The 23833-nt window shown below is 45.2% G+C and overlaps 1 protein-coding gene across 1 annotated transcript in view; it reads left to right on the top strand.

The window, feature by feature from the left end:
• The window catches only part of LOC124607130, a 151786-nt gene that overhangs the window by 70310 nt on the left and 57643 nt on the right, over window positions 1-23833 (top strand). The window contains exon 3 of the mRNA XM_047139336.1: window positions 20817-21131. Within this exon, the coding sequence (XP_046995292.1) occupies window positions 20817-21131 (315 nt within the window). The remainder of the gene's footprint in view (window positions 1-20816; window positions 21132-23833) is intronic.

Below are 23833 nucleotides of genomic sequence, written 5' to 3' on the forward strand. Positions count from 1 at the left end.
CACTGCTTTCTTGTCTTACGCCCTTTTCAATAGTGCACTTCTTTCTTGATTTTCCAATATCATTCCCTCTTGGTCTTTTGTGCAGTTTATGTATTACCTATCTTTCCCTATAGGCTATATACAGCGTGGTTATATTTAAACCTTTGCTACTTGACCCAGCATAGACGGAAAATTATTTACCATATGGGTACCCAATTTTACAGGAACGATTTTTAGACTGTGCATTGTAGGATTTGTGTTTTTAGCAGTGTTAGTGCCATCACTTGCCTTTAGGCGCAGGTTGTGGTACGGTGACGTAGGACGAACTCGGACCCCAAGGACCAACGACAAGCAGTGTGAACGGTACAAGTAACTGTGATGTGCTTCACCAACATACCTGCTCTACGGCTGAGAGGAGCTTTGGACTCAAACTGTTTTTTAATTTAAAATGGAGCTCCACCTCACATTGATCGTTGGATCAGTTGGTTCCACCTTAGCACATCTGGAAAAACCGATCACTGGCCGATCGGTACAAACTACATGGTCACCAAGATCACCAGGTTCGAACCCGTGTGATTTCTGCCTTTAGGGTTAGTTGAAGGACAAATTTTACTTACGGGACACTAAAAGAATTTGGAGATAGCGAAGAAGGTAGCCAACACCCCACCACAGATGTTTCAAGCACCAGTAGAGTAATCTTTAGTGCAGTTCCAGGCTGTCATGGATACAGAGGGTCGTCACTCTGAGCAACGTTTCTAACGTGGAATGTAAACATGGAACGCAATTAACAAATGTGACACCCTCATGTGGAAATTAAAATGTGTTTATTTCTATAGTTTGTTGGTTATTTCTCTTCCTCAAACTTCCTTTATCTTACGATTACTCGTTTATCATGACGACCCTCTCAAGTTGCAAAAGTTTGACTATAGCCACCCTGTATATCTCTGCGTTAATTTCAGAACTCTTGCTAAAAGTTAACATTGTCGAATGCATTTCCTAATTCCATAAATCTTCTGAATGAGTATTGATTTTTCTAAGCCTTTCTTCCATTATCAAGTGAAACAACTCAATTGCCACTCTGGTGCCTTTATTTTTCCTAGAGACAAAATGATCACCGTCTAACAGATCCTCAATTTCATGTTTTACCCTTCTTTGTATTATTGGATAAAGGTTTTATCAAACTGATTGTACGATAGTTTCCGCTTTTATCTGCCCTTGCTGCTTATGAGACTGTCTGGATGACATTCCATCGAATGTTCAACGATATGCCTCCATTCTCACACATTATTGTGCCCCAATGATTTTAGAAACTTCGACAGAATTCTGCCTTGTTTGATCGAAAGTCTTCGAAAGTTATGTCAAACTCTGATTAGAATGACGTATCTTCTTTTTCATCCAAAATGAGATCTATTTCCTCTCTTATCATATTTCTTCCCTCATACATGCCCTCGTTGTACTCTTTCCGTTTTTTCGCGATTTCCGTTATATTCAACAGTAGGAAGCCTTTGGCACCCACTATGCTGAAACACCGGTGGTAAAGAGGTAGCGTCTTTGATTAGTAATCAAAATGTTCTCTGTTTCGGGTTCGAAACCCGTCACCGCTTAAACTTTGATTAATAATCAGCATAGGCGGCAGAAGACATCCGGCATAAGAAGTCACTATCATTCTGCCAACGGCCTTGTCGAAGAGAGCGAAGGAGCGGACAGAGGTTCAGGGCAGTCTCTTGTCCTTGGGGTGGCAAACTGCCCTTAAAGGTGGAAGAATCAGCAATGATCAACGGTATAAATATGCACTGCATTAAAGACACACAATGTGTATCCACGGGACATGTGGACTGTAATTGAAAAAGTGTAATGATGAACTCTCCGTTAGTAAAAGATTCCGTGATGGGACTGTCAAGGGGGAAGACCATAAGAAAAAGTTTGAATAACCAACTATAGAATAACGTTCTACGAGTCGGGGCGTGGAATGTCAGACGCTTGAACGAGGTACGGAAGTTAGAAAATCTGAAAAGGGGAATGAAAAGGCTCAATCTAATTATAGTAGGGGTCAGTGAAGTAAAATGGAAAGAAGACAAGAATTTCTGGTCAGATGAGTGTAGGGTAATATCAACAAACAGCAGAAAATGACATAACAGGAGTAGGATTCGTTATTAATAGGAAGGTAGGACAAAGAATGTGCTACTGTGAACAGTTCAGTGATAGGGTCATTCTTATCAGAATCGAGAGCAAACCAACACCGACAGCGATAGTTCAGTCGCAAGCTGAAGATGAAGAGATGGAGAAAGTATATGAGGATATTGAAAGGTTAATACAGTACATAAACGGAGATGAAAATATAATAGTCATGGAGGACTGCATAGCAGTTGTAGGGGAAGAAGTGAAGAAAACGTTACAGGAGAACATGGGCTTGGAACACGGAATGAGAGAGGAGAAGGACTAATTGAGTTCTGTAATAAGTTTCGGTTGGTAATAGCGATTACTCTGTTCAAGGATCAGAAGAGGAGGAGGTATACTAGGAAGAGGATGGGTAATACGGGAAGACTTCAGTTAGATTACATCATGGTCAGACAGAGATTCCAACATCAGATACTGGATTGCAAGGTGTACGCAGGAGCAGATATAGATTCAGATCGCAATATAGTAGTGATGACGAGTAGGCTGAAGTTTAAGAGATTAATTAGGAAGAACCGTACGCAAAGAAGTGGGATACGGAAGTTCTAAGGAATAACAAGATACGCTTGAAATTCTCTAAGGCTATAGATACAGCAATAAGGAATGGCTCAGTAAACAGTGCAGTTGAAGAGGAATGGACATCTCTAAAAAGGGCAATCACAGAAGTTGGAAAGGAAGACGTAGGTACCGTACCAAGAAGGTAACTGTGAAGAAATCTTGAGTAACAGGAGAAATACTTCAGTTGATCGACGAAAGAAGGAAGTACAAAAATGTTCAGGGAAATTCAGGAATACAAAAATAAATGGGAAGTGCAGGGAAGCTAAGACAAAATGGCTACAGGAAAAATCTGAAGACATCGAAATAGAAATGATTGTCAGAAGGACTGTCTCATCTTACAGGAAAGTCAAAACGAACTTCGGTGAAATTAAAAGAAGGTTGGTAACATTAAGAGTACAATGGGAATTCCACTGATAAATGCAGAGGAGAGAGCGGATGGTTGGGAAGAGCACACTGAAGGCCTCTATGAGGGGGAAGATTTGTCTGATGTGATAGAAGAACAAAAAGGAATCGATCCAGGAGAGAGGGGATCCGATATTAGAATCAGAATTTAAGAGATCCTTGGAGGACTTAAGATCAAATAACGCAGAAGGGACAGATAACTTTCCGTCAAAATATCTAAAATCGTTAGAGGAAGTGACAACAAAACGACTATTCATGTTGGTGTGTAGAATGTATGAGTCTGGCGACATACCGTCTGACTTTCAGAAAAATATCATCCACACAGTTCCGAAGACAGCAAGGGCTGACAAGTGGGGGAATCAACGCACACTCAGCTTAATATGTCATGCATCAATGTTACTTGCAAGAATAATATACAGAATAATGGAAAAGAAAATTTAGGATGTGTTTGATGACGATCTTTCTGGCTTTATGAAACGTAAAGGCACCAGAGAGGAAAATTTGAAGCTGCGATTTATAATGGAATCAAGATTATAGAAAAATTAATACACGTTCATAGCATCTGTCGACATGAAGAAAACGTTCGACAGTGTAAAATGTCGCAACTTGTTCGAAACACTGCCAAGAATAACTGTAAGCTATATGGAGAGACGGGTAGTATACAATATGTACAAACGCCAAGATGACCAAAAACGAAGTCCTCGGATTAAAAAGGGTGTAAGACAGGGATGTAGTTTTTCGCCCCTACTGTTCAATCTGTACATCGAAGAAGTAATGATGGAAATTAAAGAAAAGTTCAGAAGTGGGATTAAAATTGACGGTTAAAGGGAATCAATGACACGATTCGCTGATGACATTGCTGTCCTGAGTGGAAGTGAAGAAGTATTGCAGGACCTCTTGAATGGAATGAACAGTCTAATCAGTACATAGTATGGATTGAGAGTAAGTCGAAGAAAGACGAAAGTAATGAGAAGTAGCCGAAACGAGAACAGTGAGAAACTTAACACCAGGATTGATAGTCACAATGAATGAATGAATTGCTAGTCACGATTGATAGTAGATGAAGTCAAGGAATTCTGTTACCTCGGCAGCAAAGTAACCAGTTGAAGGTGGAGATGGAGGACATGAAAACCAGACTAGCACTGGCAAATGTGCATTCCTGGCTAAGAGAAGTCTACTAATATCAAACATAGGCTTTAATTTCAGGAAGAAATTTCTGAGAATGTACGTTTGGAGCACAGCATTGTATGGTACTGAAACATGGACTGCCGTCCGCGGTGGCCGAGCGGTTCTAGGCGCTTCAGTGCCGAACCGCGCGACTGCTACGGTCGCAGGTTCGAATCCTGCCTCGGACATGGATGTGTGTGATGTCCTTAGGATAGTTAGGTTTAATTAGTTGTAAGTTCTAGGGGACTGAGGACCTCGGATGTTAAGTCCCATAGTGCTCAGATCGATTTGAATCATTTGAACCAAAACATGGACTGCGGAAAAACAGGAACAGAAGATAATCGAAGCATTTAAGATATCATGCTACAGACGAATGTTGAAAATTAGGTGTACTGATAAGGTAAGGATCGAGGAAGCTCTGCTCATAATCTGTGAAGAAAGGAATATGTGGAAAACACTGACAAGGAGATGGGGCAGAACGACATCTCTTAAGACATTAGCGAATGACTTCCATGGCACCAGTTCAGGGCAAAAACTGCAGAGGAAAAGAGAGATTGGAATACATCCACCGAATAATTGAGGTCGTAGGTTGCAAGTGATACTCTGAGGTAAAGACGTTCCCACGAAAGAGGACTTCTTTTCGGGTCACATTAAACCAGTCAGAAGACTGATGACAAAAAAAAAGTGTTGAAGCCTTTCCTTTGAACACTCCGAAAGTCATTTTCACTTTACTGTACGGTAATTCAGCCCCCACAACCACATTTCTTTGTCGAATTCTTCACATTTTTCTTGCACTCATTTGCGCTCTAGATTCCGTGTGCTTCCACTGGCTATAATGCTTTATTTCCTTCTTTCCTTGTATGTTTTTGTATATCCGCCTCTGTCGATCAACTGAAGTATTTCTTCTGTTACCTGAAATTTATTCACCATCTCCTTTACATACCTACATTTGTCTGTAGAAATTCTGTAATTAATATTTTTGGAGATGTAGACCCTCAATTGAATTATTAGTTATCGTATTCATGATGGTAGTAGCTACAGCCTCAGAGAAGTCGGACGCACGTTATCATTTCTTAGCATTTGCCCCACTTTCCAGCAATACCAAATTAAAATTTGAGTCTATGGTTACTTCTGATTCTGTTTTGCAATCTAATGTTTTACTTGGGAACATGTGTCACACGACGATGTAATGCAGCTACTATCTTCCTGTATCTCCAGACCTTTCCCAAGATTACTACCTTACATTCCGATTTTTGAACAGTGTATTCGCATTTACTAACTGACATCTATCGCAGATCTAGTCTAGTAGAGAATGAGTCTTCCTCCTATCTCATTCCTCCTACCGAGCCCTTATCGTCACATAACTCTGCTTTCTATTCCTTAACCCCATACAGCATTCAAATTCTCCATTATTATTAGATTTTTATCTAATTTTACATCCAGAATTTCCCTCTCAGCTGCCTCATACACTCCTTCGCCCTGTGACGTTAGTGCGTATACTGAACTGTAGTTACTGGCCTAGCTTTGGTTTAAGTCCTGATAAGAATGATCCTTTCTATGAACTGTTCACAGTAACTCTCTCTTTACTCTGCCTTCTTATTACCAACGAAACACACTCTCGTAATATCGTTTTCTGATGTTGTTGATGTCATCCTGTATTCGTCTGGTCAAAAATCCTAATCTTCTTTTCATTACGCTTCAGTGATACCACTAAGTCTACGTAGTTGAGACTTTCAGTCTTTCAAGCTTCCATTCCATTAGCAAGTTGCTGACGTCCCTCGGTCCCATTCTTAGAATGCTATCTGTTCGATGAGTTTTCGTTCCTCCGTTTGACGCACACCTAAAACTATTTTCACATGTGGCGATTTCTGCCTGTTAAGAACGACGCCCTGATTTTGTAATGATGGATAGATATAAAGAAACAGTATTGGCGAGAGACAGTACAGCGACAAAGCAATCACCGAAAATCCATATACACCTAATTTGGTCATAGAAGATAGTCTTCCCAACCACACATCTGCAAAACGAACATCCGTGACATCGACTGAGAGCAAACATATTCAAAGTCAGCCTCGCATTAAGTGGTTAGCGTGCCAATCAGTACGACACACTCACGAAGAGTGACACTCCAACCTGGCACACTTAACTCACGAGAAGACTATTGTCATGCGAGGAGAATGCGCGCCTCTGCCAATGCCCTTGCCACAGTTATGAAGCAGGTGTTCACCTGTTGCTTCTGCTCCCTCGGCTGCAAAGTCCGTACGGTGGAACGAGGTGGCGTTCCGGTATGACTTCCCTACATTTAATTTTTCGAAACAAATTTGTTATTAGAAACAGCTTTAAAAGAAAACATCGCTTTGACAAAATGAGTGAAATTTTACGCGTCTGAAAACAATACATACAAGTCGAATAGCCAGTATTCCATATTTACTTGCGGCATGCAATTCCCAAATCTGTACACAGCAGAGTGAATTTGACACAACGAAAATTAAGTAGGCTTAACCTTTTCATTTGACAGCAATATCAAGACGACAGAATGAGAGCAAGGGTCCGACTTTGATTCGCGATCCGGCGCACAACTTTAATCCGTCATGAAGGTTGTAGTTACAAGTATTATGGACTTTCAGTTCATTTCCAAAAATCATCTTAAGCAACTTAGATGGGTAGATGCAGCTGATCTCGAATATATTCTATCAAGTATATACTTCGGACACAAATCGTAATTTAACCTTCCGCAAGAAAACAAAATTAGCGCAAAGAGAGAGTCAGAAAGAAAGAGAGAGAGAGAGAGAGAGAAGACAGAAGTCAACATACAAACAAAATGTTTATTAAATTATTGAATTATTGAAACTGTCTTAAGCCGCATTAAGGACATTTGAGTCAGAGAAGCAAAGTTAAAAGTGGAAATAGCGTTATTGATTATTTGCTAGCCTTGAACTAAATTATTGAACGGAACAACAAGTAAAAATTATCATTTTTGTCTGCGCTTCATAAATTTTAAAAATGCTTCCGGATATGTTTCACCAACATTGAAGCTCCAAAGAAACTGGTATAGGCTTGTGTATTCAAATACAGAGACATGTAAACAGGCAGAATATGGCACGCCGTCAGCAATGCCTATATAAGAAAACATGTGTCTGGCGCAATTGTTACATCAGTTACTGCTGCTACAGCGGAAGGTTATCAAGATTTAAGTGGGTTTGAACGTGGTGTTATAGTCGATGCACAAGTGATGGGACACAGCATTCTGATGTAGCGATGAAGTGGGGATTTCCCCGTACGACCATTTCACGAGTGTACCTTGAATATCAGGAATCCGTAAATCATCAAGTCTCCGTCATCGCTGCGGCTGGAGAAACATCCTACAAGAACTGGACCAACGATGATTGAAGAAAATCGTTCAGTGTGACAAAAGTGCAAGCCTTCCGCAAATTGCCGCAGGTTTCAATGCTGGGCCATCAATAAATGTCAGCGTGCGAACCATTCAAAGAAACATCATCGATATGGATTCGTGAACCCTTGATGACCGCACGACACAAAGCTTTACGCCTCACCTGGGCCAGTCAACACCGCCATTGGACTGTTGATGACTGGAAACATGTTGCCTGGGTCGGACGAGTCTCGTTTCAAACTGTATTGAGGTAATGGACGTGTACGAGTATAGAGACCACCTCATGAATCCATGGACCCAGCATGTCAGCAGGGGACTGTTAAGCTGGTGGAGGCTCTGTAATGGTGTGGGGCGTGTGCAGTTGGAGTGATACGGGACCCTTGATATGTCTAGATACGACTCTGATAGGTGACACGTATCCTGTCTGATCATCTGCATCCATTCACGTCAGTTGTGCTTTCCGACGGACTTGGGCAATTCCAACAAGGCAATGCAACGCTCCCACACGTCTAGCATTGCTACAGAGCGTGGCTCCAGGAACACTTTTCTAAGTTTAAACACCTCCGCTGGCCACCAAACTCCCCAGATACAAACATTATTGAGAATATCTGGGATGCCTTGCAACATGATTTCCAGAAGAGTTCTCCACCCCTTCACACTTTTACGGATTTATGGACAGCCCTGCAGGATTCATGGTGTCAGTTCCCTCCAGCACTACTTCATACGTTAGTCAAGTACATGCCACGTCGTGTTGTGGCACTTCTGCGTGCTCGCGCGGGCCGTATAGAGCATTAGGCAGGTGTACCAGTTTCTTTTGCCCTTCAGTGTAAATCTGTACTAAGGCCCTTGCAAAAGGGACAATAATTGAAATTAGTATGCTAGACAATATTTACCTCAGCACTACAGCTTCCGTTAGACTTCGTGAGATTAGTGAGAAATCCAAATGGTTCAAATGGCTCTGAGCACTATGGGACTTAACATCTGAGATCATCCGTCCCCTAGAACTTAGAACTACTTAAACCTAACTAACCTAAGGACATCACACACATCCATGCCCGAGGCAGGATTTGAACCTGCGACCGTAGCGATAGCGCGGTTCCAGACTGAAGCGCCTAGAACCGCTCGGCCACACCGGCCGGCGAGAAATCCAAAACTGAAAGAGTATTCGGGAAAGAAACTTTCATTTCTACATTATTATTGTTAGGTGTCCCAAAGGAAGTCTTCACACCACTGAAACTGAAAAACGGAGTTTTTCTGGTGACACTCTGCCGATTGCCTTAGATGCAAGTAAACGTTAGATAGAGGAGAACTGAATAAATATGAAAGTAATCCAGAAAATTAATTATAATAAAAGTGAATTAATGAATAAAACAATCGAAAAGAATATACACTCCTGGAAATTGAAATAAGAACACCATGAATTCATTGTCCCAGGAAGGGGAAACTTTATTGACACATTCCTGGGGTCAGATACATCACATGATCACACTGACAGAACCACAGGCACATAGACACAGGCAACAGAGCACGCACAATGTCGGCACTAGTACAGTGTATATCCACCTTTCGCAGCAATGCAGGCTGCTATTCTCCCATGGAGACGATCGTAGAGATGCTGGATGTAGTCCTGTGGAACGGCTTGCCATGCCATTTCCACCTGGCGCCTCAGTTGGACCAGCGTTCGTGCTGGACGTGCAGACCGCGTGAGACGACGCTTCATCCAGTCCCAAACATGCTCAATGGGGGACAGATCCGGAGATCTTGCTGGCCAGGGTAGTTGACTTACACCTTCTAGAGCACGTTGGGTGGCACGGGATACATGCGGACGTGCATTGTCCTGTTGGAACAGCAAGTTCCCTTGCCGGTCTAGGAATGGTAGAACGATGGGTTCGATGACGGTTTGGATGTACCGTGCACTATTCAGTGTCCCCTCGACGATCACCAGTGGTGTACGGCCAGTGTAGGAGATCGCTCCCCACACCATGATGCCGGGTGTTGGCCCTGTGTGCCTCGGTCGTATGCAGTCCTGATTGTGGCGCTCACCTGCACGGCGCCAAACACGCATACAACCATCATTGGCACCAAGGCAGAAGCGACTCTCATCGCTGAAGACGACACGTCTCCATTCGTCCCTCCATTCACGCCTGTCGCGACACCACTGGAGGCGGGCTGCACGATGTTGGGGCGTGAGCGGAAGACGGCCTAACGGTGTGCGGGACCGTAGCCCAGCTTCATGGAGACGGTTGCGAATGGTCCTCGCCGATACCCCAGGAGCAACAGTGTCCCTAATTTGCTGGGAAGTGGCGGTGCGGTCCCCTACGGCACTGCGTAGGATCCTACGGTCTTGGCGTGCATCCGTGCGTCGCTGCGGTCCGGTCCCAGGTCGACGGGCACGTGCACCTTCCGCCGACCACTGGCGACAACATCGATGTACTGTGGAGACCTCACGCCCCACGTGTTGAGCAATTCGGCGGTACGTCCACCCGGCCTCCCGCATGCCCACTATACGCCCTCGCTCAAAGTCCGTCAACTGCACATACGGTTCACGTCCACGCTGTCGCGGCATGCTACCAGTGTTAAAGACTGCGATGGAGCTCCGTATGCCACGGCAAACTGGCTGACACTGACGGCGGCGGTGCACAAATGCTGCGCAGCTAGCGCCATTCGACGGCCAACACCGCGGTTCCTGGTGTGTCCGCTGTGCCGTGCGTGTGATCATTGCTTGTACAGCCCTCTCGCAGTGTCCGGAGCAAGTATGGTGGGTCTGACACACCGGTGTCAATGTGTTCTTTTTTCCATTTCCAGGAGTGTAGATACACATATCAGAGAACTGCATTGCTTGAAAAGTCTATAGCAGGCTTTTGTATCAGGTGGCCAGAATCGGTGTGAAAAGCTGGTAACGGTGTTGCAGAGTAGGTTGTGTAGAGAAATAATTATTAAGAAAAAAAATTTGATGCGTTGCACCGTTTCCAAGTTAATCAGCACTGAAGTTAGCCACTCAGGCCGTCGAGCGTGCAAATTCAAGTGTCCCGAAAGAGATGGTGTTGGCAAACGTGTGCTTCGTTTGGTTTCCTAAAACCGATCAAGACAGCGATACAAAAATTATGTATGGCATGATACTAAGGATCGAAACGGCTCCATCATCTATGCTATGAGAATAACTGACACTAACTGTATCTACGATACAGTATTGCTATGCCTGTCTTATTCTGAATTACGATGCAATGTTCCTTTGGACAAGCATGCATATCCGAAGGAACAGGATCTGCGGCAACCACAGCCAATATGAAAGACATGAAATGTATTCGCAGTTGCGAATATGGACAACCATCAGCTGTATAATGAAATGAAGACACTGAAAATTTGCGCCGGGCCGGTACTCGAAAAGGATTTCCTGCTTATCGCGATCGGTTGCCTTAGCATCTGCCTATCCGAGCACGACTGTTCTGCATATTCACAACTGCAAATATATTTCACATATTTCCTAACGGCTGTAGTCTCTGCAATGCCTGCTCCTTCTGACTTGCAGGAACTTTGGATCGTAATTCAGAATAACACAGGCATTGCAGTATCGAATTTATCCGCCGACACCAGGCAAGCGACTTTCAAGTAAAATATCTCCCCTGTACGGGAATCTACACAGTCGACGTACGAGTTTAGGTTGTAGACACATGGTTGTCGACATTGGGTCTGGCCATATGTCGTGCTGGGATAGCCAAAGGAGTCGGTCTTCGGCTGCGGAGGGGTGCGATACATCCTGGCCACTCCGTGTCGCGTTTCGAGTCTGTTGTATATCGCGCCACTGCGCTGGAGTTGAGTTTTATAGTTTTGTTCCTGATACCCAATGGCTCTTTCTGGTCGGAAAGCCGACCAAGATGCAGTTTGACGCAACGTACTCTAGATCCAATGTCCATGAAGTAGAGAGCTTTTTACGACACTTTATACATGCTGACCCGAAACAGCTGCCGGGTATCCACTTGTCTATCGTGTCCAGCGTTGTATATCTTAAGTTCACTGAAGGTGAGGCTTGTGACATACTTCTCAGACGCTCGACCGAAGGTTACAGGTTCTGTCACTGAGACGGAAACGTGGATGTGGTAACACTTGAACGTCCTGGACTTGAAATACAAAATGTGCGCTTGTTGCGCTGCCATTTGAAGTTCCAGCGGATTTGGTCACACTTGTTCTTTGACCCTATGCCACAGTCTTCTGCCATACGGTGAAAAATGGAAGATCGTCTAAACTTACCCTGTCCTTAACGGTGTGCGACAGGTCGTTATTGAACAGCAGTGCCATATATTTTAGTATCTGACGATCGCTGGTTGCCGGGCGATAATTATTTCCGACGGTCAGCCGAGGACCTGCTCCGGATGTGGACAGGTAGGTCACTTACGTTCAGAATGTCGCCTCGTGCAGACGTCCTCAGACGACCAGATTCTATGCCGATTACGTAAGATTCAGAGGCGAGACAGGAGACGTCAGTTGTCTATAACGACCTTCTATATTGGTACTAGCCTTGGAGGCCCCAGCAACAGTTCCTGAAGCCCCCCAGCGTCTTCTAGCGCCGATGCCTCTGTTGCCCTCTCGTCGAGCCCAGGCGGAACGCATGCACCACTGCAATGACAAGACGTCGTTGCGGTGGAAGTTGAAGAACAGGATGCTGCATCCTCCCCCTGCCTTGTGCCGGACACAGAGGCGAGACAACGTAAACAGAAATCGCCAAAGCGCCATAAGAAACGGCGCATAACGACCGAGGCACTAGAATGGCCCGAGGAAGCAATGATAGATGAAGAGGTGCGTCAGCCGATACAGCGATCCGGCACGGCCGATCCTAACGTACCACATGGATCGATGTCTTCCCCGGCTACCGACGGGCCCGCGCGCTGTGGGGACGTGGGAGATTACCGCAGCTCCGCCCCAGGAAATGCGCCCATAACTACGTCAGCCTCTCGAGATCCAGTGTTGTCGACCTCTCTGGGAGATCGGGCTGAGGATATGGAGAACCAGGATGCGTTTCAGGACCCTGACGATACACCGATGCCGTTGGTGGCGTCTACGTTGACGGCGACAGACGCCTGGGCCGGCATGACGTATATTGGCCGCTTCCTATCTCTTCGCCCTGAAGACACTCCTCACAGCGACTACTGCCCACCTGTAATACCAAGGACAGCCCTCCACGTGCCAGCCGGAGTGGCCGTGCGGTTCTAGGCACTGCAGTCTAGAGCCGAGCGACCGCTACGGTCGCAGGTTCGAATCCTGCCTCGGGCATAGATGTGTGTGATGTCCTTAGGTTAGTTGAGTTTAATTAGGTCTAAGTTCTAGGCGACTGATGACCTCAGAAGTTAAGTCGCATAGTGCTCAGAGCCATTTGAGCCATTTTGAGTCCTCCACGACTTGATGGAACAGACATACCGCCTCTCCACGATTAATGTCAACGGCACTACTTCTACTCTCAAAACTCGTACAGTGTAAGATCCATTACGAGCTGCGGATCTGGATGTCGGTTCTAGGCGCTACAGTTTGGAACCGCGCGACCGCTACGGTCACAGGTTCGAATCCTGCCCCGGGCATGGATGTGTGTGGTGTCCTTAGGTTAGTTAGGTTTAAGTAGTTCTGAGTTCTAGGGGACTGATGATCTCAGAAGTTAAGTCCCATAGTGCTCAGAGCCATTTGAACCATTTTTGATCTGGATGTTGTTTTCCTTCTAGAAGTCCTACCAGGACTCTGTCTCGATACCTACGGATATGATGCCTACGCCATGCCTTCAGACTTGGGTGGAGGAGGTACGGCTATTTTGCTCAGGGAAGGGATGATGGCAACTGTTGTATCCTATTTACAGGCGATCCGTGGGATCACACTCGCTGTTGGTACAGTCCGTCTGCTGAACTTGTACGCTCCTTCCGGAAGCGACAGAAGGAGACAACGCAACACCTTTTATGCCGTAGACATAACACTGCTCTTCCAGGACAATGCCGATCACTTGGTAGTAGGCGGAGATTTCAATTGTGTGCTCATGTCATCCGACTAGATGTCGCACTATACCACTACTTCTACATCTACGTCTACATCTACATCTACGTGATTACTCTGCTGTTCACAATAAAGTGCCTCGCAGAGGTTCAATCAACCACCTTCAAGCTGTCTCTCTACCGTTCCACTTTAGAATGGCGAGCGGGAAAAACTTAAATTTTTCTGTGCGCCCCCTTATTTCTCTTATTTTATCGTGATGATCATTTCTCCAAATTTAGGTGGGTGGCATCAGAATGTTTTTGCAATCAGAGGAGAAAACTGGTGATTGAAATTTCATGAGAAGATCCCAGCGCAACGAAAAACGCCTTTGTTTTAATGATTGCCACTCCATTTCACGTATCATGTCTGTGACACTATCTCCCCTACTTCGCGATAATACAAAACGAGCTGCCCTTCTTTGTACTTTTTCGATGTCATCCATCAGCCCCATCTGATGCGGATTCCACACCGCACAGCAATACTCCAGAATTGGGTGGACAAGCTTGGTGCAAGCAGTCTCTTTAGTAGATCTGTTGCACCTTCTAAATGTTCTGCCAATGATTCGCAATATTTGGTTTGCTCTAACTGCAACATTACCTATGTGATCGTTCTAATTTAGGGTATTTGTAATTATAATCCCTAAGTATTTAGTTGAATTTACAGCCTTCAGATTTGTGTGACTTATTGGGTAATCGAAATTTAGCGGATTCCTTTTAGTACTCATGTGAATAACTTCACACTTTTCTTTATTCAGGGTCAATTGCCACTTTTGGCACCATACAGATATCGTATCTAAATCATTTTGCAATTCGTGGTTTTGGTCATCTGATGACTTTACTAGACGGTAAATGAAAGCATCACCTGCAAACAATCTAAGACGGAGATCTTCTACTATGTCGTTAATATAGATCAGGAACAATAGAGGGCCTATAACACTTCCTTGGGGAACACCGGATATTACTTCTGTTTTACTCGATGACTTTCCGTCTATTACTACTAACTGTGACCTTTCTGACAGGAAATCACGAATCCAGTCGCGCAACTGAGGCGTTATCCCATGAGCACGCAATTTGGTTAGAATACGCTTGTGAGGAACGATGTCGAAAGCCGTCTGGAAATCTAAATACATGGAATCAATTTGACATCCACGTCGATAGCTCTCATTACTTCATAGTATAAAGAGCTAGTTGTGTTTCGCAAGAACGATATGTTCTGAATCCGTGCTGACTATGTGTCAATAAATCGTTTTCTTCGAGGAACTTCATAATGTTCGAATACAGTATATGTTCCAAAACCCTACTGCAAATCGACGTTAGTGATATGGGCCTGTAATTCAACAGATTACTCCTACTTCCCTTTTTGGGTATTGGTGTGATTTGAGCAATTTTCCAGTCTTTACGTACGGATCTTTCTGTGAGCGAGCGGTTGTGTATAATTGCTAGAAATGGACCTATTGTATCAGCGTATTCTGAGAGGAACCTGACTGGTATACAATCTGGGCCGGAAGCCTTGCCTTTATTAAGTGATGCTTTGCGACACCGATGATGACTGCTCTATGTTTCTCATCTTGGCAGTTGTTCTTGATTGGAATTCAGGAATATTTACTTCGTCTTATTTGGTGAAGGCGTTTCGGAAAACCTTGTTTAATAACTCTGATTTAGTGGCATTGTCATCAGTGACTTCACCGTTGTTATCGCGCACTGAAGGTATTGATTGCGTCTTGCCACTGGCGAGCTTTATGTATGAACAGAAACTCTTTGGGTTTTCTGCCAGATTTCGAGACAGAGTTCCGTTGTGGAAATTATTGAAAGCATCTCGCATTGAAGTACGCGCTATATTTCGAACTTCTGCAAAACTTTGCCAGGCTTGGGGATTTCGCGTTCTTTTAAATTTGGCATGCTTTTTTCGCTGCTTCTGCAACAGTGATCTGACCCGTTTTGCGAACCATGTGGGATAAGTACCATCACTCATTAATTTGTGTGTTATACATCTCTCAATTTTGCTGTCGATAATATCTCTTTGAAATCATTCCACAACTTTTCTACGCTTACATAATCAGATCGGAAGGTGTGGAGACTGTCTCTTAAAACGGTGTTAAGAGCATTTTTATCAGCTTTTTTAAGTAGATATACCTTGCGTTTCTTTTTGATGGTTGTAGGTGTTACGGTATTCAGCCTAGCAACTACTGCCTTGCGGTCGTTATTCCCTGTATTTGTAAAGAACATGGCTTTGTTGGACCATGGGTAATACAACACGGCGATCGAAAGGCGTACACGTACTTTACTAGCCCTTCCGCAAGCCGTTTGTATCGAGCTTACGTCATACGCGACCTGCGATCGGCAGTCGTCGACGCTGAGATGTGGCCGGCAGCGTTTACGGACCATCTAGCGTATGTGTGTACTTTCACCCTCCCACGCACACGCGTCCGACGAAGCATCCGGTGCCATGTTAAATTCCAACAAAACGGTGCTGATCCCGCTAGGACCACAATCATTGACCATCGAACGCCCATGGTACCGAGTTGTGGGGGAACAACGTATCTTGGGCCTTGAGGTGACTGCCTGTCCGCAGCGCATGTTAACACTCACGTGGAGGCGGCTTCTCACGCGCATCAGAGGACTTTGCGTGAGTCACGCTGATCGACGACTCGACCTCCATCACCGAATCCAACTGATTAATACTTACATCCTCTCACGGGCATGGTATGTAGCACAACTCCTTACGCTACCGAAACAAACCGGCAGAGCCATCTCACAAACATTATATTGGCTCTTGTGGCGGCATGCACTGTTCAAAGTTGATGCACAGAATTGTACACTGCCAAAGGTCGATGGTGGCCTTGGACTCATTGACTTTCCCCGCAAATGTGCGGCCCTCCTGATTCACCGTATCGCCACTTCGCGTGAAACTGACCCAGGTGGGACGACAGCGGTTCTTTTCGACCGTTATCGCCCACAATCGGCGCGTGCACCAGTATGTTTGACACATATTCCGTTCCGGATGACGACAGTCAAGGACTATTACCTTAATCAAAGTTACGTCATAACAGTGGCCACTGACAAGGCACGCACGTCGAAGCGCCTTTACCAGGCACTTCGAGGCCAGCCCACACCACATAAATTAGAGGACAGACGACCGTCGGTCATCTGGCACCAAGCTTGGGCTAATATCAACAACCCAGCCCTTCCCACGGAAGTTTCAGCGCTATGGTATCGTGTCGTAAACAATTTAATACCCACTAATCATCGCCTGGCGGCCATTCGCCTACGGCCCTCGGCTGCTTGCGGCCGTTGTGGTGACGTAGACACTTATGCCCTCACGTCACAGAAGTGTGGGACCTTGCACGTGTGCTATTAGCGCTGATCGGTGGGACGACACCAGACAATGTGTCAATCGATTGGTTCCTTACCCCTGATATTCAGACCAACCCACGAACACGACGTAACGCAATGGTGTGGGTATTGGGCCACACCATTTTCACGATCTATGACCTTTCCCTCATCGATGCTGTCTCTTTCATGGACTACCCGTGGAGCCAGCATCGCCTGGCGGAATCTGACCGGAAATATACCATTACTTTTGCAAGATTTTTGAAAGTTGCAATGGTTCATGGTTATCAAAAGGAGTTCCGGGTTGACTAAGGCACCCCGTCCAGGAATTGCCTGAGTTTACCCCTGGATCCTTGTCACTCGGACTTTCAAGTTACCCTTGACTTGCCTATACCCAAGATTTGACATTGGCCTTCTGGGCATCACTAGAGTAGACGTTTCTATGATACTGATAATATGGCAATTGGTAACATGGGAATTGTGTGAACCTTGTATGAAAAATTATTGGAAAATTAGAAAACACGTAATCTATCTTGGAGGATTATTACTTCGTTAATTCCATGGGCGATGGGATTATCTCGCCAGTTTCGTTTTCATTTGTGTGTGCTGCCGTCCCTGTTTTTAATTTGCCTTCATTTCTGTCTTCATTTATTTCTTCCCTATTAGTTTCTAAACTCATCACTTGCTTCACACCTGCAGAGAGAGATGTATTTCTGAGTAGTATGTCGTCGCCCCCTGAGGCATAGCAGAGTATGCCTCCGCTTTTATTTTAGGTTTATGGCAATAAGTCTTGCTACCAACAGCACACTGCTTTACGTGCTGCGTCGACACTAGAGGATGGCGGCATTTTTGGAGAGGAAAAGGTAGGGCTATAGGGGAGGAAGGAGGCCCAAAGAAAAAAAAAAAAGTAGGGATCCGTGGCGCCTCGATGTGGCCCTCCTTGATCAGGTAAACTGTAGCTGCGAAGCTGAGTCCACGTAGAGCAGATGCCAACGGCGATTACCCGCCTTCGGTTCCAAGCTTCAGTGGTGGTTACGATGTGTCAAACCAGCCTTGTGCCGAACGGACGAGATCGAGCGCGCTGGTGTACTGCGACCAGTGATTTCTACTACACCGCGCTCCGCGAACTGGCTGTGCAACCGCCGTCGCCGGAACAACAACCGGCAGAACACCACGTCAAGACAATTGCTACGTATGTGCGTGTGCGGGCGAGGACAACTGATGATGTTAGTCGAGAACGACCTTCCTTCCATCATATCATTCAAGACAGGAGAAGACGCAAGAGGCACCTCATTATGGAAGTGGAGATGGGAGATCTACAACGACCTGAAACGCAAATGGATGTCGTCCTAGCCTTCACAAGTTTTTATACACTTTTCTACGAGCGAGGGTACAACATGGCTATAGGAGTCAGAAAAGTCCTATCCGACCTACCCGTTTCTCAGAACCCACAACGCTCTTATCGGACGTGACTTTGGAAGAACAAAGAGAGGCTATGATACGCGATGCTCCGAACAAAACGCCAGGCGCTGCCAGACTCCCTCCTAAATTTTACGAAAGGTTTTTTGTTTTTAGTTGTATATTGTTCATGTTTTCTAACCACTCCTTTCTAGCTCTCCTTCTTCCCTCAATTTTTCTTTCGCATATCTGGTTGAGCCATATCCGGTTAGGTTTTTCCCTTTTTCCCAAAACTTTTGCGGCTGCTTCATTCAGGGTGATTTTGATTTTTGTTCAGTCTTCATTTATGTTATTGTGACCAGACTCCATTTGCTCCAGATTTGTTATATTCACAGCTAGTTCTATCACAAACTGTTCCTTTCTTTCTGGCTCCTTTAACATATTTACATGATAGATTACGCTTTTAGTCATTGTGTTTGTGACTCACTTAAAATTTACTGTAATTTTAGTTATTACTAGGAAATGATCAATGTCACAGTCTACTCCTTTGAATGACTTGGTGTCCTTGATGCAATTTGCAAAATGTTTTTGGATACATACATGATCATCTGGTTCACAGTTTGGCCATCAGGTGATATCCATGTCCCCTTACGAATATTTTTATGGGGGAACATGGTACTAGATATACATAAGTTGTGATCTGTAGCGTATGTAATCAAACGGCTACCATTGTCATTGCTTTTTTATGTAATTTCCAATTAGAGGTCTGTAAGTTGTCTCTCTTCCTACGTCAGTCCCCAAGAATTACTTTGATACTATGGTTTGGCAGTGAGTCATATGTGAGATTCAGTTGGCTATAGAATTCTTCTTTCATGAGTTCATCTTTGTCTTCACAAGGACCATGTCCATTAAGAAACGTCAAATTTTGAAGATTGGTGAATAACTACCAAGGTTTTAAAATGGCATCAACGTCCAAGAGACGGAGAGGACCATTATCCGAAGAGCATAAATAGGCACTTCTTGGTGGGCTCAGACGATACTGGCAGGAAGTTAAAGCTGTAACACGAACAAGACCTAGACGCGAAATTGGTTGTTACAACGCAGTCCGTAGAGGCTGAAGATACTAATTATGGTATATTACTAACACTCAGTTTTTTTTTTAGCAAAATTATATTGCAAGTTAAGTTCGTCTTTTCAAAAACATCTGACAATTGAAGTTACATTACTCACAACTGATACACAAACAATGAGATTTAAACAACAAGTATTGTCTAACTTGATTAATCCCACATAAATGCAAATCATAAAATTACTCATAGCTCTGTTAACAAATCTTAATAGCATTACAAAACTGAAATATGTAACTAGCCTTTTTATTTAAACAGTTTACGCACATTCTGGGGTTACTGAACAATTACAAATTATCAGCCAACTCATTTGTACTAATGTGCTAGCAAAAACAGAGATCATAATTATTTAGCATCTTTACCTCGGTCACAAGAAGATTTCTGCTTCCATGCTCAACAATTTTGACATACCTGTGCTTCACACAGCACACCACAAAAACTGACTACTCCATCGTCTTTTTCTCACAGACACCTACCTACAACTGAGCGCCCAGCGCTTTCTTACTCCAACAAGGCAGTACCTTTGGCTCTGCAGTCGCGTACAGTCAGCGATCCCCATTATCGAGCCTATCAGAGACATTCATCGTTTATAGCATATTAGTTTCGTTTTAATTTATTAATATTTTTATCTTATTCTGGTGCCACATACAAGTGTACCCCAGTATACTACTTTCAGTGTCAGCAGATTCATGAAAGTTTAAGCCTTATGTGTTATTTTTATTTGGTATCTAGGAATCTGATGATAATTAGACGACCGAAACTGGTTGTGCAAATAAAGAATTTTTCCAGCAGCTCGAGGCGGTAATACGACATTCTTCAGATACGTAAGAGCTGTGGGGTAGGGCCTCCTGATATTATAAAGCTGTTTTTTCCGGTAATCTTTTCAATTATTTAGCATTCCACCTCAGAAAATTTTTACAAATTGTAATCTGTAATGAAAATAAAAACATTACTTAATTTAACACGTATTATGTAATTTAAAACTTGTGAAAATGGACTATCTTTATTAAATATAAATTCCTACTGTCTTCTTCTTATCTATACCTCGAGGTATCGATAATTTTCCTATTAAAGTATTTTTCCTGTGATACTATGTACGAGTAAAGTATTGATAATTCACATTCCATACTGTGTCCTTAGGTGGGTGTATAGCAGGGACAGAATGCTCGTTTGTAATACCTACAAGTACCTTCATTCAAATGCAGGTGTATGCCACCAGACCAGTCTGCAAATGAGGCGGTGGAGCTTCTGCCTGTCTAATTATGGGACCTCTGTTTGCAGTTTCAGGCCGACGGCGGCGCCGAAGCTGGGGATGGGCCTCGGTAACTACTACGGGTCGCGGCCAGCGGTGTTGGGCCCTGGGGTCAAGTCCCCGCGGCCGCACGACTTCAAGGTGTTCCATCAGATCCCGAAGTCGTCGCTGCTGCTGAGCCACTACGACCCGTTCTACAGCCCTCTGCTGTCTCGGCTCGACAGCGTCTTCAAGCAGCTGGGCAGCGACTCGGAGCCGTGCCGCGAGCAGCTCGTCTGCGAGATGTACAGCAGCCCAGCGCGCTTCGCGCCCTACTCCAACCTCGTCTCCGCCCAGCTCAGCAGGTAACTGCGTCCGTTTAAACGTTCTCTGGAGCTTATCTCCTTCTCGCAAGTTCGCGCAACACAACCTCTTTTCTACTATCATATACACTACTGGCCATTAAAATTGCTACACCAAGAAGAAATGCAGATGATAAACGGGTATTCATTGGACAAATATGTTATACTAGAACTGACATGTGATTACATGTTCACGCAATTTGGGCCCGTAGATCCTGAGAAATCAGTACCCACAACAACCACCTCTGGCCGTAATAACGGCCTTAATACGCCTGGGAATTGAGGCAGACAGAGCTTGGATGGCGTGTACAGCTTCAACACGATACCACAGTTCATCAAGAGTAGTGACTGGCGTATTGTGACGAACCAGTTGCTCGGCCACCATTGACCAGACGTTTCCAGTTGGTGAGAGAGATCTGGAGAATGTGCTGGCCAGGGCAGCAGTCGAACATTTTCTGTATCCAGAAAGGCCCGTGCAGGACTTGCAACATGCGGTCGAGCATTATCCTGCTGAAATGTAGGGTTTCGCAGGGTTCGAATGAAGGGTAGAGCCACGGGACGTAACACATCTGAAATGTAACGTCCACTCTTCAAAGTGCCGTCAATGCGAACAAGAGGTGACCGAGACGAGTAACCAGCGCTGATGACCTCGATGTTGAGCGCCCATAAACCCCAACACACACGAGTAACCAATGGCACCCCATACCATCACGCCGGGTGATACGCCAGTATGGCGATGACGAACACACGCTTCCACTGTGCGTTCACTGCGGTGTCGCCAAACACGGATGCGACGATCATGATGCTGTAAACACAACCTAGATTCATCCGAAAAAATTACATTTTGCCATTCGTGCACCCAGGTTCGTCGTTTAGTACACCATCGCAGGCGCTCCTGTCTGTGATGCAGCGTCAAGGGTAACCGCAGCCGCGGTCTCCGAGCTGATAGTCCCTGCTGCTGCAAACGTCGTCGAACTGTTCGTGCAGATGGTTGTTGTCTTGCAAACGTCCCCATCTGTTGACTCAGGGATCGAGACGTGGCTGCACGATCCGTTACGGCCATGCGGATAAGATGCCTGTCATCTCGACTGCTAGTTATACGAGGCCGTTGGGAACCTGCACGGCGATCCGTATTACCCTCCTGAACCCACCGATTCCATATTCTGCTAACAGTCATTGGAGCAGCAATGTCGCGATACGTTAAACCGCAATGGCGATAGGCTACAATCCGACCTTTATCAAAGTCGGAGACGTGATGGTACGCATTTCTCCTCCTTACACGAGGCATCATAAAAACGTTTCACCAGGCAACGCCGGTCAACTGCTGTTTGTGTATGAGAAATCGGTTGGAAACTTTGTTCATGTCAGCACGTTGTAGGTGTCGCCACCGTCACCAGTCTTGTGTGAATGCTCTGAAAAGTTAATCATTTGCATATCACTGCATCTTCTTCCTGTCGGTTAAATTTCGCGTCTGTAACACGTCATCTTCGTTGTGTAGCAATTTTAACGGCCAGTAGTGTATAAAATTTATAAAATCTCTCCGGTAACTGCCTACATAATGACGAAAAAAAATTGAAATCATACCTAAATGCACATGTTTAAATGGTTTCTGTGGCAACGGAAGAACAAAAGCTCGTAAGTCAAATAATCAGTCTCCAAAATAGTATTTCATTTCTTAAAATAAGACGCTTATTCCCGAGTTCGTGACAGTCGGCAGAGTGGCAAATGTGCGGAGATGGACATGTTAACACTTCTGCAGGGCCCAAAATGCTTCGGGTAGTGCGCATCGGAACAGGCTGTTCCAGGATACACCTTCCTGTCTGAATGAGTTTTCTCATGCTGAGGAAATTAGAAGGAGCAATCTTTTTTATTTGGTAAGAAACGTTCAGTAGCCGAGATTGCATTAACTCTTCTCTATTTTTGACAGTCGATTTCGACAGATATAACTGTCATCTTCTGGTCTCTAACATCATAAATACACTCCTGGAAATGGAAAAAAGAACACATTGACACCGGTGTGTCAGACCTACCATACTTGCTCCGGACACTGCGAGAGGGCTGTACAAGCAATGATCACACGCACGGCACAGCGGACACACCAGGAACCGCGGTGTTGGCCGTCGAATAGCGCTAGCTGCGCAGCATTTGTGCACCGCCGCCGTCAGTGTCAGCCAGTTTGCCGTGGCATACGGAGCTCCATCGCAGTCTTTAACACTGGTAGCATGCCGCGATAGCGTGGACGTGAACCGTATGTGCAGTTGACGGACTTTGAGCGAGGGCGTATAGTGGGCATGCGGGAGGCCGGGTGGACGTACCGCCGAATTGCTCAACACGTGGGGCGTGAGGTCTCCACAGTACATCAATGTTGTCGCCAGTGGTCGGCGGAAGGTGCTCGTGCCCGTCGACCTGGGACCGGACCGCAGCGACGCACGCATGCACGCCAAGACCGTAGGATCCTACGCAGTGCCGTAGGGGACCGCACCGCCACTTCCCAGCAAATTAGGGACACTGTTGCTCCTGGGGTATCGGCGAGGACCATTCGCAACCATCTCCATGAAGCTGGGCTACGGTCCCGCACACCGTTAGGCCGTCTTCCGCTCACGCCCCAACATCGTGCAGCCCGCCTCCAATGGTGTCGTGACAGGCGTGAATGGAGGGACGAATGGAGACGTGTCGTCTTCAGCGATGAGAGTCGCTTCTGCCTT

This window comes from Schistocerca americana, chromosome 3 (assembly GCF_021461395.2).
Source record: "Schistocerca americana isolate TAMUIC-IGC-003095 chromosome 3, iqSchAmer2.1, whole genome shotgun sequence".
NCBI lineage: Eukaryota > Metazoa > Arthropoda > Insecta > Orthoptera > Acrididae > Schistocerca > Schistocerca americana.